At 40.0% G+C, this 17,340-nt stretch overlaps 1 protein-coding gene across 5 annotated transcripts in view; it reads right to left on the bottom strand.

Moving 5' to 3' along the window:
* Positions 1-17,340, bottom strand: part of SLIT3 (slit guidance ligand 3) — a 535,954-nt gene that overhangs the window by 47,636 nt on the left and 470,978 nt on the right. For all 5 annotated transcript variants that reach the window (XM_069773165.1, XM_069773166.1, XM_069773167.1 and 2 more), the window contains 2 exons: positions 15,262-15,359; positions 8,373-8,512 (listed from right to left, as the gene is read on the bottom strand). In XM_069773165.1, the coding sequence (XP_069629266.1) occupies positions 8,373-8,512; positions 15,262-15,359 (238 nt within the window). The remainder of the gene's footprint in view (positions 1-8,372; positions 8,513-15,261; positions 15,360-17,340) is intronic.

The raw sequence follows: 17,340 nt of genomic DNA, 5'->3' as shown, positions 1-17,340 counted from the left end.
TACTCATTTTGTATCTAATAACTTGTATCGGAAGAAATGTTTTTTGTATTTTGTTTTCCCCTTCTCTCTCTTCAGTTATTAAAAAGAAGTCAGTGCCAATTGGAAAATTCAGGAGAACACAGAACCTAAAAATGGTTGGGTGGAACAGACATAGGATGTTCCTCCAAGAAAATAATTCCGTTTGGAATGTTGTTGATGTTTGATGAAAAAGAATTGAGGCTCATCTTAGAAAATATAAAAATGAATTTTTTTACTTCCAAACTGTTTCAACTTGCAAAGGAGAAAAGAGAAACTCGGTGAAAATCCTTCAGCAGCAAATGCACTCAGCTCCCATGTTAGATACCAAAACATAAAAGAAATTACCTGGAATGCACTGTAGCATAATTCTCTTTCTGCACTATTAGTGAAGTTTGCTCTTGCTTGATGAACACTGCCCACAATACTTAGTAAGCAAAGAACTAGAAGTTACTTTATGCTTTTTGTTCTGTGTTAATGCTTTAAAACCTCATATCTGAGTTTTCACCTATCAGGTTTTGGCCTATTAAGTTCTTCAGAATTAAGGAGCAATTATCTCTAATCTTGAGGTTAAACAAAGGGATAACTGATTAAAAAACAAGATCTGGGTAGAGAAATAATGATCCTTTCACTATTTCTGAATCTTGAAGAAGGAATATGTTCCAGTTCTATGCACTGCTAAAGTACAAAAAGTCATATTCAATGTCACAAATGCCACAACAACACAGTATGTAAAACTTTAACTAAACCAGACGATTTCCAGTGTTCTTACCAGGTGGTAATCTGCATATAGCATTATGCCTCAGAACCACTGTGTCTGGAATAGATCCTAATTTTGCTGGATGCCCTACATTTTTGAGCCGTATTACTTCACATGGGTGTTTTCCAATTATGTGATTTATCTGCAGTCTATTAGGGATCAATTCAGTTATTCACACAATCTAGTGCATCCAGTCACATCTGAGATGCCATACATTTTCTGAGATGTCCTTTTCGAGCTGGCAGATAGGGCACCAGACACACTGTAGACTCATGCCAGTCTGATTGGGGGGATGGGGAATGGGGGTTGCAGTCCGTTCGTAACACTTTATCTCTGCCAATTCTTCCTCGTCACACCGTTCCCCTGCTCCAGCGTGGGCTCTCTCCCATGGGATATAGCCCTTCATGAACTTCTTCAATGCGGGTCCTTCCCACAGGCTGCAGTTCTTCAAGAACTGCTCCAGCGTGGGTCCCTTCTATGGGATACAGTTCTTCAGGAACAGACTGGGACACAGCTCCTGCCAGGAAACCTGCTCCTATATGTGCTCCTCTCCGTGGGCTGCAGCTCCTGCCAGGAGCCTGCTCTTTGTGTGGGCTCTCCATGGGCTGCAGCTTCTTTCAAGACGCATCCACCTGCTCCGGCATGGGGTCTCCCAAGGCTGCAGCGTGGACATCTGCTCTGACATGGTCCTTCATGGGCTGTAGGGGGACAAGCTGCTTCACTATGGTCTTCTCCATGGGCTGCAGGGGAATTTCTGCTCCAGTACCAGGAGTACCTCTTCCCCCTTCTTCTTCACTTCACTTGGCATTTGCATAATTGCTTCTCTCATACTTTTTCATCAGCATTGGTGATGGGCTCAGCTTTGGGCAGTGGCAGGTCTGACAGGGGAGCAGCTCTTGATCTCTTCTCACAGAAGCCACCCCTTCGGACCCCTCCTCCCCTGCTACCAAAACCTTGCCACATAAACCCAATATGGTCTTTGAACCAATAGGGGTCTTCTAAGAATACTTGCCATGCAGAAAGATTTCTTATTTCCTGCTGGCAGTTCTACCATGGCCATCACTGTGGTGTCGGAGTGCTGAATACACTGACTGTCCATAGGTGGACTCTGCTCCTCTCAGCTTTATTAACTGTGCAGTATGCACCACCCGCCAGTAAGCAGCTAAAAAAATGGGCTTGTGGTTAACTTCTAATCCTTTGATGTGTTTCTTCACAGATTGGATTTAATGAATCATGAATCCCCTTTGTGGATGATACTCACTCCACCCGTACTTTTAGACAGTAGTAGCTGAGATTACATTTTCTTAGAGATACACTGGGGTCCTGATGAACAAGCAGAAATTCTCCAGTATATCTGGTTCCCCAAATGTGACGCATTACATTTTACAAATGGGAATCTGACCATAAGAAATCCTGGAGCTGAGAGCTCCAACGTGACAGGACACCCATACTGAGACTAAAGACAGGCTGCAGAACTGCCAGTTACTGTGCTGTTTCCTTCTTCAGTCCCAGTACAATGAGATAAGAGTCCAATCTGATAGCAATGACATGGTTCTCTCTTAATAAAACAGGGCTGGTGGGCTTAGGCTCTTGAACAAAGCTAAAAACTTCCAGCTCTTCCAGCACTTCTCATTCGTAGTTATACAAGTGGGAAATGTGTTTGCTTTCTGTGCAAAAAATAAAAAGGCACCCACACTTCACATTTGCCAAGTAACTAAAACTGAGAAACTTCCATGTAAGGCAGAACTCCTTCAAATAAAAGGAAGAAACTACACCAAACTTTGACCACAATTTTCTCCATTTGCCTCAGGGAAATTATGCTAAAATTCCAGGGTTTTAAAAGAGGCTGATAGTTAAGTACTTGTTTAAGCCTTCAGTGTTTATTAGGCAGTCCAGATTCTCGTGGAACCACAAGGCTGAACCACGTTACCTAAAAACTTCCTGTTCCTATATCAAACACGTAGTTAAAAACTTGCAAGGGGGAAAAAACAACAACCTATAGTGCAATGATCCAATTCGACTTCATTCAGCTGTCACTGGTGCCCATGTCAGGGATTGTTGCAAATCAGCCTCGCAATGGTTAGTGACGGGAAACGGGCTGGAGAGCTCCAGTAAAGAGTGTCAGCCACAAGTCACCACACAACTTCTTTCTTCCAGAGTTGTTTGGCTTGACTAAGTGCTTGGCTTTGGCCATGCAACATTACCACAATCAGATATGCCAGAAAAAGGGACCATAATCACTAACAGTGAATAGGGTTCTGTCTAAAAGCAGCGTAACTGCAAAAATCTCAGATACCATCTACCACAGGACACCACAAGGTCCCCTAAGGTAAAATAGATCTTAGCCTTCTCTTCCAAACACATACAACCAGAAATAGTTTCTAGTTGGGTTTTTTTTTGTTTGAGAGAGATATTTTTTTTTTTTTGTCTGTGATACAAACTGCTCGCAGCTTTTTCCCAGGGAAACAAACTATTTTAAAACACTTGGTCCCCCTCTCTCCCCACCATGGGATGCCATGTATTTTAGAAAAGACCTATTTTCAGTAGTAGAAGCCACTAATTTTTTTTTTTTTTAGGTTTCAGAACAAAGAGGTGCGGCTATTTGCTGAGGCTTTTTAGGATCCTTAGCAAAAACTGAAATATTTCCTGAATTTTTGGTGTGTAAGTGCTACAAATTTCTGCTTCTGGCTAAAATCAGATAGGAGGAAGGAAAAGTTACAGCAAACAAACAAAACAAAATGAACTAGCAAGTAAAGCATAAAACCATTCAAAGTACATAGTACATGTTTGGTACAGCGAATTTGGCCCTTTACGTATGTTTGGACACCTCTTCAAGTGAAAGCACAAAGAATAGTGAGACTGAGGAGAGGATCTCTTTTTGGAGGTATGAAATTCTACAGCTAATCTAGAACTATAAGCAAAACAGTGATGGCTCTCAAGAAAGTCTGTGACAACAGTGAATAGAAAAAAGGAATGGAAGGGAAAAATTGTATTCATTTTGTCCTACATTTCTAAACCACAAAGTCAGGAAGACAGCAGAATGTTTATATCGATAGCTGGAGATAGGTCATGTTAAAGCAAAAAAGACAAAAATTAGAAAACTACAAAAAGGAAAAGAACTGGGGTGATTGATCTAATTCATTACTTCCTCTTTCGATGTTCCTATATAAGTTTCTTTTTGAAGAGGAGGAAAGCCTACAAAACTGTAAGGAGGAGCTGTAATCCATCAAGGGATCCGACCAGGTTGTAAACCAGCCCACAGACTTCAGGCTTTAGAGCTCGCTGACTTGGGGTACATGATTATCCTGGAGAAAATATATGCTTATAATTTAGCTTCAGGATTAAAATAACCAGTTGGAGAGAGGAAAAATAAGACATCAGCTGACAATAAAAGCCATCAGGACTCTGCTACACAGCATGAGTATTGGTTTGGTTACGTACATACAGGCAACAAATATTGAAAATATTGACTTTAAGAATGGTGAGGAAACCTGGTGGTGCCGGTAAGGGCTTGAATCTTTTTTATGGCAATCAGCTCTTTGCCTACCCTCCCTCTCAGTTTTGTCTTCTTTAACTTATGTTTACCTATTCCATACAATCCATTTGTATTTGTATATTGTTTTAAAGTTATCATGTGGAAAGGAACTAGGAAGGATGTTATTGTGTGAGTGTGGGTTGTTTTTTGGTGTGTTGGGTTTTTTTTTCAAATGAAAGTGAAATGGGGCTGGAGTGTGGGAAATTCCTTCCCTCAGCAGTCACTTAACAAATTGGCTATTTTTCATCTATTTTGAGTGGGAGAAAAGACTGTCAAAAGAATTTTAAAGGAAAACACTGCAAAAAGTTATTAATTGAAGAAAGATCTTTGGCCTTCATTATTCCAACCAATGAAAGCAAAATTTATGCATCATTATTTGGGATATTGTTTCCTAAAAAGGCTATAACAAGTAAAACTAGACAGACAGAAGATAAAGTAGGAAAATACTAAGGTGTGGAAAAAACCAAACCCTAGATACTGTAACTCTGTCAATAGTCCACATTTCCAACACATGCATTTTTAATTTGCATTTCATTTAGGCACATAAGATTTACTATCATGATTTAACCATTAGTCAACTAAACCGAGGGGGATCCTAAATATTTCTTGCAGAACAACACACATCCACGTTCTTGGATCTTCTTCCTCCCTGTATTCAGGCTATGCTTTTATTACAATGTACATTTACTTCATAGAGCACTAGTGTGATGAGGGATTCAGACTACCTACTTCGTAGTGCTACCAGAGCCTGCCTGCCTCTACAGTCGAGAAAAGATGGAATCTGCAATAGTTGACCTGGGCATCTATAACCAACAGCCTGAATGTTACTCAAAACATCACAGATTATCAGTACAGAAACATCTAGTCTGATCTCCAGTGTAACATAGACCTCTGTCAAATTAATTTGTGTTTCAGCTACAGTATCTGCTGAGAAATCCAGTTTGTAGCTAGAAACAACAACTCTTGCATAATTACACTGATAAAAATGTATGGTCTGGATTTGTTCAGCAACAAAGGTCAGCCAATGCACCTTTAAAAGAAACTTCTATTCTCCATACAAGTGTTTGGGGTGGGGGTGGGGGGCAAAAAAACCCCCAACCTTGCTCTGTCTGCCTACTCTTTGTTAAGCCCAATAAGATTTTTCTTGAGCTCTTCCAGATCTATTCTCAATCCCCCAATGTTTTTTTGTGTTTCACTTCTAATCCTCTTTCTCATACCTCAACTTGCTCCTTGAATTCTGAACAACAGAACGAAGTATAATATTCGGGCACAACACGAAGAGGTATTACCTCCATTTTCTGTCCTATTAGATACGTCCTGCCTATGGATATCACTGCCCTTTTAGGCAAAGTACTGCACTGAGAGCTCACTGTCCCCCAGACTACTTCACAGAAAAACTACTTCCCAGGAAAGTACCCTGTCATCCATTCTTTGTTCATATAAACATAGATAAAATCCATACACCTGGCAACTCTGAAGCACATACAGTTTGCTACACAATGTTAAGCACAGTCAGCACCTGAGATGGAGAGAGGTACCTTAATGCACAATTCTGAGCACAAGAATAAGTATTCCTGACTCCTCCAGTGACCCGCTTTCTCTCTGAAATGTTAGCATTCACTATTCTTAGCATATTCAACACAATATTAAAGTCATCTGCACCTACTTTTTTTCTTTTTCTTTTTTTCTTTTCTTTTTTTTTTTTTTTAATAGATACTGCCATAGTAGCTTCAGGTATTGCTTCAGTATACAAAGGTTTATTTAAAAAGAATATACACAGAGATGCCCTGGATGTCACAGGAGACTTCAGTCAAACTCTTTGGTTAACAGATCCCTCTCTTTTCAGGTCAGGCACACAAATCCTTTCAAAGTGCTTCTTCATGACTTGCCTATGTGCTTCCATGGCATTTCCTTAGCTGCTGTTCATTCAGTCAAGCAACTTCAGATGATGTCCAATTTCTTGTGTTCAGATTCAACTCTTAGAGGACCCTCAAAAACATGGCTCAGATTTACTTGGCTTGCATGTAACTTGTTTGGCTGATGGCTTCAATTCTTCCAGCCATTTTATGCTGTTCCTTGCCTTTCTGCTCTGAGGGCCAGGTGTACCTCAGAGGGATATTTCGGCCCAGCCAGCTGCACTGTAGTGAGTCCTTCCAGGTGACTGATCAGGTTTGATGAAATATCCCACTCCAAAATGGAGGTCCAGCAGGTTAAGGCAATTCTTTTATCACAGTTCACTAAACTCTTCCTATTTTTAAGCAACATGAACTATTGTAACTCTTCAGCTTTCTGATTTAAGCAACACCCCTATTTTTGCAACCTTTTTCACTTATGATTCATATTATTTTTTCCAGAAGTATTTCCTGCTCTACTTCAAAAATTCAGTTTGTTGCAACTGTAGTCAAAGCTGTTGCCTGCATTGTGACAGCAAATGCTTATTGTGTGGTATATACAATTGTGTGTATTCCACATTGCAAGACTGGGGTCTAGTATTTGGTAAACTCCTGCTAATAAGCATAAGACCAGCACAGACAATATTCACATAAAAAAAAAAAAAGCTGGAAGTGGATTAAAATTATTTCAGAACTGATTCTAAAGTATCATATGAATGCTCTGGCCCCTATCCAGACTGCTGTTTGAGAAGAAATCCCAATCTAGTTCTTTCCTACCTGTTTTGTCTGGAAAAAAAAAAATAATCTGCAATATGCCTGTGAAAAGGAAAGTGCATTTGCATATATACTGGATTCAGTTCCTTACTAGAGATGTCTTTTCTTGGCTGGACAAATATATTTCCTCTTGTAAATGTAAAGACTCTGCCTCCTTGTATAGAATTTTGTTTGAAACCACCCAAGAATAGCTCACATAATCAGTGGATAAGTAAGCACAATGGGCTCAACATCCTATAAGCAAAACTCTTTGCTAAGCTGAAGTTTTTCAGTTTTTGGCAGAAAGATCATTTTAGAACTCCAATAAATGTACATTCAAGTCATAGGGCTTTTCTCAGCTAAAGATTTACATGGGCCTCCTTTGTATCAGCCACAAAAGTATTTTAAGAGTTTGGAAATTCTAGAAGCTTTCCTCCTGCCTTACTCAGCCACTCAAGCTTGATCCTCATTAAATCCCCTGACATGTAATATATTCCAGTGTACAAGAAGCCCTTCATTACTTCTCCATGCTTAGAAGGTAATAAACCCATTTCAAAGGATGGAAGTAGGAACTATTGCAGGTGTTTCCTTACTACTCCATGCTGAGCCAGGAAGGCCATGCTAACACAGTTTGAATGAGTCAACAGTATGCTCCAGTAATGACTTGAGAAAAACCATTTTTAGATTCCAGGTTTCTGCTCTTGCAGAAGGCTTAGGAAGGAATTTATCTGAAATGCAGGATGGGCGCTGGAGATACTAATTCCATTTTTAACTCAGTTACCAACTTCTGTCACCGTGGACTTAGCAGGTGACTGCACATCTGCTGAGCTGGGCTAACTGCCATGGGTGCACACTGAAGACTACAACTGAGCCTACAGTTTCTTACAGAGCCTTTGCTTCTCTGCTTGTGAAATGGAGATAATGAATTTAAACAGCACATTGTCAAGCTCATTTTATTTAATAAATGCAGACCTCTGAGATCTCAGGTGAAAGCTGTGCCCCAAAAGCTATTTTCCTACCATAATTTAAACAGGAACTGTTTTTATTTTGCAAGATTCAGAACAGATGTGTATATCAGACTCAGCTCAGTACTGGGAGTATTTCTGAAATACATTTAGAGAATGTGCGTGCAAAAGTACAGATTTCTCTGACAACTTAAACTTCACTATTTTTTAATGCATTTTACAATGAGCTGTCAGTATTTTGACTGAGAAAAGTGGCCATGTTTGTGAGCAAGTGTATTGCAATATTGGTAGAACTAACATGTCTCCAGTAAGACATCCAGGTTGCTTTAAAATGGGACTAGATTCTTGGTTAATTACACTCACGGACAAAGTAAACGTATTTGGACCCTTCCCTTCAGGCACTGAAGGGACTCTTCATGGATTCCTGTCCTTCGGTTGTGGCCCTTTCTTACCTGTGTAATTAGGAGGGCAGAGACAGACATAGTTGTTGATCCCATCCACACATGTAGAGTTATTCTCGCAGTCATTATCTTCACAGTCATCTGGGTTTATTTCACACCTCTCCCCCTCATACCCAAGGAGACAAGAACAGCTTTGGAGAAAGAAAAAAAATTAATAAAAGTTAGCATGGATCTGAAGGGACAGGAGGTTTGAGGTACAAAACTGAAATTAAAACATATAAAAGTGAGTTTCTGGAGCCAAATTCACTGCTGCTGTGAAGTACAGAGTACTTTAACCCTATGTGTTTGGTGAAGGATGCAGTCTGATGGTTCATGGGGTCATGTAATTATTTACACGACACATAAAAGCATCAGCAGGAGACAGCCTCTGTCACGCTTCCCTTTGCTTTCTTTGTTGATAACCCTAGCCCTGCATTGAAGCAAGCAACTCCAGGGCAGGAGAGTAAACACTCATCACAATATTCAAACCCTTGGCTTCTCTGTTAATGATTTTGTGAGTATGTGGACACTTGCCTAGTGAGGACTGCACAATTGCAGGGCAACTTGGCAGCTTTTAGATAGCTCGATCTCTTTAAAGAGGAACGGCTTGAATTGAGTTTACAGACATGAACATTTTCTTTTCATTACCACTTTGTCACTTGTCCAAACAAGAAATGTTTGGGAATGATTGCTTTTACAAGTGCAGTAAGGTTTCAGTGCTTCTGCAGCTCCTCCAACATCTATTTGTAGAAGAGCTGATGATGACTAGATAATTCAACTAAAACACAAACAAACAATGGCAGAGCTAGTAATGGTTCTGTGAGGATGTGGACACTATTGAAGAATAATTGCACTAAATATTTTATCTCACAACACTGTGATGTATGGTCCCTAGAGGGAGTGTGAGAAACTAAGCGGTTGAAGAATGACTTTAATTTTTTTTTCAATCTCTGTTTCCTCTCCAGATCTAGAAGTTATGGTTGCTAACAGAACCTTTATATTTTAAACTAGCTGTAAGCGATGAAGAGGTGGAGGCCACAGTTTCCTAAAAGAGAGTCTAAAAACATGTGTTAAGTGCTCCAGTCATTTCAGTGGCTTCTAAGAAGCCAGCAATGATATTTGAAGAGTCAGTTTTGAAGTGTCAATATTGCTGTTCACTAGTCACGGAAAGTGTGTGTGGGAAGGGAAGGGTTGTTTCGAGTCCCAGTCCAAACTACACATTCACTCAGCTGTTCATTTCCTTTCCCATGCAAGTTCTGGTGGCAGAAAAGGAACTGAACAAATGTGAAGCAGTACTGATTGATGAGAATGAAAAACAGAAAGCACCAGAGCAGTCACACTAATCGCCATCCACAGCTGTCTGAAACCAGGAGAATTTCCAGTGCAGAGATAGCTGCAGGGTACTTTTTTCCAGCTCAGATGGACAAAATGGACACGGGGTGGTTATCCTGCTTTATATAGGTGTCATGGGGTTGTGGTGGGGAATGCCCTGGAGAAATAGGAGATCATCAGAATCTGTGAAGAAAACTGAAGCACTTTTGGGCTGGTTGCTCTCAGCATGACATTTGCTTGTCTTCCTCCGGTGTGCCACAGGCTGAGCAGAGGGCAGGGACTCCCAAGGGAGGGATGGCACAGAGCGCTGCATCCACCTTTGGTAGGTCCTATATTGGACCCTGAGGATAAAGTAAGATTCTTCATGATATGTGCAACCTCAGAAACTAAGGGAATAACAAAGAGGAAGAAAAAAGGGTAGGGACTGTGTCTTGAGCTACCACAACAGTACGATCTTCTAGATGGGTACAGAACAGGCATATATAGGTTACATGCTACCCGTCATCTTCATTCAGTTCTGCAGGGACCATTCACAGGTCATGAGAGTTAGAAAACCTTCACCATGAATAACCAAAACCAAACTGCTCAAATAAATCCAATTTAGGACACAATAAATCAATAAGAAATATTTTATTTTCCTGTCTCAAGCTCATTATTGCTAATAAAATATGTCCTCTTGCTGACCCTGCAATGATCCAGAGGATCACAGGAGGCAGATAAGAAAGAAGAGCTGGCCCACCATCTTTTGTGGCAATGCAAGCGTTGGGGAGGGGCTTAAAGACATCCAATTAAATACAGTGACACATTCATCATGTCTCCCTTCTCAATTACAAAACCCCATTTTCAGGGGTTTATAACTCAGCCATAAAAATATGCTCCAGGCTGCAGCTTGGCATCCAAGGTCTCAGTTTGGGAGCACAAATTTTTCTCTCCATTTAAAGAAAAGCAACAAGAGCGGCTTTGTGCTGGTTATTTTTATGTGAATGTAACACCATTTTCCTTCCACAAAAGGATTGGGACAGCTTGGATGTATGCAATTAAAAATGACATTATTAAATACTATCACTGTAATGGTTCAACTCAGTAGAGTTACCATTAGTAACAATGCATATGGGATTGTTAACATACAATTGCTCAGTATTAGGACACATTCCATACTGAAGGAAATGTCAGCATAATTAATGACATTTGGCTACTGGTCCCTATGTATTATAGGGAGTCTTTACATTATTGCTTACGTATGATACTTTATTTTGATTTGCATTCAAATGTGCCAAATATGAGGACTGAAATTAAAAGATAAAACATACAATTTGGGACCCGGATTGAACCATATGTTGAAAGAGTTGCATCTTGGGACTGTTTGTATGTATTTTCCCAGAAAAAGCTTAGAAGAAAAATGAAGTTTGCAGAGTGACTGGAAGGTCATCAAACTTGGGTTCCAGCTGACTGAGAGAGAAAATTAATTCCAGAGACAACGATGAAAACTTTGTACTGACTAAATAGTGAAGCAGTGTGAGACAGCATTTCATTTGGACCTCGGAAACAACGGGGCCACGCAGGAAAGAACTATTTTCTAAGACGCTGTGATCATAAGGGTCCAAATACCCTATTCCTCCAGTTTAGGGATTTTCTGTTAGTGTTGTGTTTTCTAAATAAAAGCCCATTATCGTCATGAAGACACAAGGGAACACAGAGCTTAATGACAACATTTTGGGGGTAAACTTTTGGAGCTGAAGAATACTAACAATTTTGTAAGTTTACTATATTTAATTTTTTTTTTCATAAACTGTAATGAAACAGTTTAGCATCTGTTTATTAAAATAGGCATACATACAGAGTATCACATTTCAAAAAAAATCAACTTTTTAATAGAGATAGTAAATTCTTTCACGAATATTACAGTTTCTTGGTAAAGGAGCTTTTTACATCTACATCCCAATGGAGTAGCCTGTAAATCTGGAAGTACAGTGTTTTTCCTTGAGCTAGGCAGAATTAACACTAGGGAGTTAATCAGTTCCAGGATTTTACATTTATGAGGAAACTTAAAGTTTGTGGAAAATGCTAAAGAAAATGCTCTGGAAAATGGAGGAGGTTTTATACAGAGAAAAATTAAAATAATCCAGAGACGTTATTTCCCAACACTGTAGGTTATCAATGATCAGCTGGTTGCCTGTGGCTAACTGAAGCAGAGCTGACAGCTCTGACTCCTTTGTCAAAGTCTCACTTACAGGCACGCTAAATGACCAGGACATGTCTGATTGACCATCTTCTTTTATCACTCTCAATAAGCACCTTTTTTTGGCAACCCTTTGTCAAAGAAGACATAGATTAGATTAGATTAGATTAGAATGAGCAATTCAAAGGGAGGAAGAACTTCATGTTTCTAATCCCCTGAGCCACACAATGTCACTTGACTATTCTTTAATACAGAAGTTGTCCCTACCTGAAAAAACAGAATGTGAAAATTACTCGGAATTGAAAAAATGCAAGAATAAAAGATGCCAAGAAGGACTGAAGAACTCCAGCTGAACCTTTGCCCTTCAGCTGCCCCACCAGGACCTGCTATTACAACAAGTCTGAGCATCTCAGTCCCCTGCTGCTGCGAGCCCTTGTGGGTTCCAGGCACAGTGGGCGAGTCAGGCTGGAATCTCAGTCATAACTATGAATTTCCTGCCTTTGCCTGGGGAACATCACCACCTTAGCATTATTTAAAAGGTAATTTTCTTGTCTAAGGCTACAGAAACTTGAGAGTTAAACTGCTTGGCATTTCATAGGGGGAGAGCTTTGGCTTAAGTTTCCTTTTTACAAGAGTAAAGATTTGACAAGTTTGGCAGCAGAGCTTGTGTATGAATATATTTCCCTAGGGAAGAGAATATACAGAAGATATAATTTCTTTTACAGGCCACACAACAGAAAAATCCAAGGAGGCCTCTCATGAAAATGTTTTTGACATCCGCTTCCTCAGAGCATATAATCTAAGGCAACGTTTTCCCATCTTGATGAACACAATTTATATGCATATAACTCTGACTGCTGCCATCCACTGGAGAGGAGATTTCCCACCAAAAAAACCCAATCCAACCAACCAAATTCAATCTCAAAATGTTTCTTTATCTTCCCCATCACTGACTGTTCCATCCCCACACCACATTTGTCTACGACATGCTAAAGCTCTACACTCCTCTTCTCCAGAGTAGCTGGGGCTATGGGCTGACTGAATTAAAAACATGGAGAGAAAATAGAGCAATGTATAAGCTGAACATTCAATTTTATGAAGCAAGTTTTTGACGAGATATGGTTTTATGTGTTTTTTATTAGATCAACTGAAACTGTATAAATAACTATAAAAGCAGAAACCATCCCTAAAAAGCCTCAAATGTGGTTAATAAACAAAACCACCCCTGCAGTTTTATAAAGGATCTCAAAAATGACGTTCATTTGGAACTGAAGCAAAGCCTCTGAAATTGTAAAATTCTTCATGAGAAAAATTCAGAAGTAGCTTTCATTTCAGGTCATTCAAAACTTTTTACTTTCTACCATAGAACAAAACAAAAATGCTAAAGAAAAACCTGATCCAAAATATAAGCTGAAGCCTTTCATTCTAGTATTATGGGTATTATAAAATGTTTTACTAGCACATTTTTAGCATCAGCTAGATTTTCGAAAAATGAGTACTGAGTGACAGAAAACAGATAATCTAATATGGTACAATTTTGCTTTGGCACAGGCTGGAAAAAGCTATCTAAACAGTATCACGTGAGGGCGACCAGAAGGGAACCCAACCAAAGACCACCAGACCTTTATTTCTCTCAAGCAGAAGCTGAACCTGAACTTTTACTCCAAAAATTGCTGAGCCTCCTAAAATCTGAATCAAGAAGAGGTATATCAGATCAGAGTAGTGGTTTCACCAAAATCTAGGGGGTCTGTCAAGCAGCATGACCATTTGCACATGCTATGATCTGCAGAGCCTCCTCATCCTCTCCCACCACCATGCACCAGTATGACCCTACAGATGCATCTCTACCCAGGAGATGCACTTTCCGCTCTGCTCAGGGCCTTGTCACACACGCTCAAGCTGAGATCTAAACTGCCCCTCGTGGCCATGTGTTCTACTCCTCTTCTCCCATGTTGGAAAGCCTCAGGCTGTTCTTTGCACAGTGTCCCTTCATTCCCATCAACCTGCACTTTACCATTATAATATCATCAGTGTCCTTCTGTGTCCAGCATGTGCTGGATCTGTTTCTGTAAGGGGGGAATTCTTGAGGGTGGGCAGGCACAGAGACAGAGAGAAGCTCTGGGGCATTTCTTCTGCGTTCTGCTTCCCCATTCATCCTACCCACAGGGCAAAATGGAAGCTTTTCTGTGCCTCATTCCCACATGAGGGATTTGGGGAGTCAAAAAGAAGCCACAATACTTTTCTGGAAATATAAAGGGCATCCTACCATTGGTAGGGGAACAGGAGGGGGTTGCTAACTCCCTACTGCACCTAAAGTCCTGCCAGTCACTCAGACTTTCACCTGGCCCTTTCTATTTTGAAAAAAAAATCCTATTTTCTGACATAAGATGATATGGATTTACTGACTTAGTTGACAAAGAGTTAACCTCAGCTGGAACAGTCTTAATCACATCTGAAACCAAACTGGAATCAAACTGAAAAAATGTACTGGTTTGACTCCCTGTTTACACCACTTATAAACCTTGCAATTCTGTGTCTCCCTCCAGCTGTCACTGATAGGAAGCTATATATAGAAGACAAAGCAGCAGCCTCAGTAATGTATAAAAGCTTTTAGAAGCGAGGGTTTCGTATATGCAATTGAAACAACAGCACGGTGTACTTTTGTACGTATTTTGTGCAAGAAATAGCACGAACACTGAGGACCAAACCTATGAAAATTTCAGCAACTTGTTTCTAAAAAAAAAATAATAGTATCAACTTTAATGACAACTAGTGGCCAAAGCCTCAAACCTGTATTTTCTTAGCTGTAAAGTAGTGCCTGTAGCAGCACAAATCTCCCACCTACCTCATGAAAATTTCTGGACTTCTCTTGGTGTATTCCCACCTATGCTACATCTTTCTTATATGGCAGAACCAAATTCATAATGTCCAGCTGTAAAGGTTACTCTTTTGCAGGCACAGTGCTCAAGATGTGGCAATCTCTCCATGTTTTTTAACTGTTTCTTTAAAGCCTGTTTGTCTAAAAGATTCTTCAGTATGAAAACATTTTGCATCTGGTTGTCAAGCAACAGATGCTTACTTTACAAATACAAAAAAGGTATATGTGAATTTGAAATGCCCCAAGGAAAATTAGCATACAGATAACACAATGCAGATCAGGGAGACCGCTCAAAATAGCCCTTAAGAGTATATTCCATTATGAGAAAATAAGGAGGCCTGTTTCAGAGGAAACAATATGTCACACCAATGAAACCAGATTAATTATTTTGTATGGCAAATAGATGTGTCACATGCAGCAGCTTTTATAAAGTAGCCATTATAGTTCATTAATGCAAGATAGAAACACATTTAATTTTATCATCTCATTTTCTATGAACTTTGTGTTATTACCTGAATCCATCTTTATTTGCCTCAGTGAGGTGGCAGGTCCCTCCATTCTGACATGGATTTTGAATGCAGGAATTAATGGGCACACTGCAGTCTCGACCCTATTTGGGAAAATTCAAAAGAAACAAGGTTAGTAAGACTCATGCCATCTGAATCAATGTTTCTTGCTCCCCCACCCTACATGTGGCACCATTTACAGGAGGCCTGTGGTCTTCAGACCCATCACATCACCTAATGTTCTTTATTGATGGTCAGATATATTCATCACTTAAGTGAGAATTTGGGCAGGGCAACTGTTCTGACCAACGGGACTGGTGGGTATCTTGGTATCATTTCAGTTTCAAGATTTTAGTTAACTCTTCGTTTGACTGTTTTAAGGAAACAGCTGGTTTCATCATTACTCTAATCCACTTTAACCTCTAATGTTAGTTACAATGAAAAGAATTAATCATGGCCAAAGGTAAGCAGAAGGCCACACACACAGTCAGCACAAGACCACATAGAGTCAGTACTCATTCAGCCGCATTTACCAAGTGCTCAGTTAAACACTGCAACAGTACACCATACTCATCACTATACATTGTCAAAACCTAAAGGGGAAAATTCATTTTTATCGAGGGAGCTTAGTTTGAATTTCAGTACAGAACACACTGAATCCTGTTTGAGACATCATCATTGAATCAGTTCCCTTCTTAAAGATTGCCCTTAAATATACATCAGTAACAACTGAACTTCACTACCTTGAACAACCTCCACTGTTACCAACTGACTTTTTATTGGCTCTTCAAGGCATAGACATATTTCTCTGATCATCATATCCTGCTGATTAGAACAAGCTATTTATAAAATGGGCAAAAACATTAAAGAGTTTGGTCTTGCTTTTCAGTTACTCACACAGTGGGGTGGAATAAAGACACCTGAAAGCCTCAATACTCAAAGGATCTGTGCAACCACAAGAAGTTCAAGAGATCGCTCTACTCTTCCTACCGAAGATCCCGTTAGCAGTGGCCCTCTGCCAGCTCATCTACTGGAAAGCTGATACATGACTGCAATCAAGATGAGAAAAATATCTCAGGAGATACATTAATTCTGTCAAGGTTGCTGGGGTTTTTTTTTGCCTTGGTTTAAAAACTATTATTTACATTGCACTTTAGAGGAATAACAGTGGTATATCCATTTGTGAGTTTCTAAACAAAGAGGGCAGATGTCAGCTGGTGACATCATTAGTGACATCTGTAACTTTTGTGTATTAGTACTCAACACTAGCCTACCACTGCCAACTTCCCTTGCTGACAACACTCATCAGAAGTCACTCCTTTCTCCACTGAATCTGCAACAGCTTCCAACCCTTTTCAGACTTCACATACCTGGTATAATGTACTGGAATGAGGGACACTCAGATAGTTTCTATCATCTCATGTTTTTATGATGGCCATGTTGTCAAAATGAAGCATCTTGATGCTTCAGCCATGTACTGCACGTGAGAGCATCAACTGTTAGTTGTTTTTCCACCTAGCTTTGAGACTTTGTTTGTTGTTGTATCTTAAGATATACTATTACATTAGAATTAAGAATGGACTTTGAGAAGCCTAACACAGTACTTGGCAGACACCTGCCAATGATTTGCTTGCCTCGGGATGAATACAGTGGGGTTAGAAAAGGCATAGAAAAGGACTACCAGAATGTTCAAGGAGATGAGCAACTATTTTAGAAGAAGACAATATAAAGCCTACAACTTTTTAGTCTGGAGAAAAGAAAATTGATGGGGGTGGCCTGACTGAGGTTTACAAACTCATGGAGGTGGTGAATGCAGAATTTGTCACACACTAAATTCCTCAGCGGTAGAGGAACACTTACTGATGTTAGAAGATGAGCTTAATACAGATAAAAGAAAATGCTTCTTCCAAAGTATGAGCTTCTGGGATGTTTTTGCCACAGGAGGTTGTGAGACACTGGTGAGGCCGCCCCTAGAGTCCTGTGTTCAGTTTTGGGCCTCTCACTACAGGAAAGACATTGAGGTGCTGGAACATGTCCAGAGAAGGGCAACCAAGCTGGTGAGGGGCCTGGAGCACAAGTCTTATG

This window comes from Haliaeetus albicilla, chromosome 27, assembly GCF_947461875.1.
Source record: "Haliaeetus albicilla chromosome 27, bHalAlb1.1, whole genome shotgun sequence".
Lineage (NCBI taxonomy): Eukaryota > Metazoa > Chordata > Aves > Accipitriformes > Accipitridae > Haliaeetus > Haliaeetus albicilla.
Note: the sequence above shows the minus strand (reverse complement) of the source record. Positions and strands in the feature narration are given on the sequence as shown.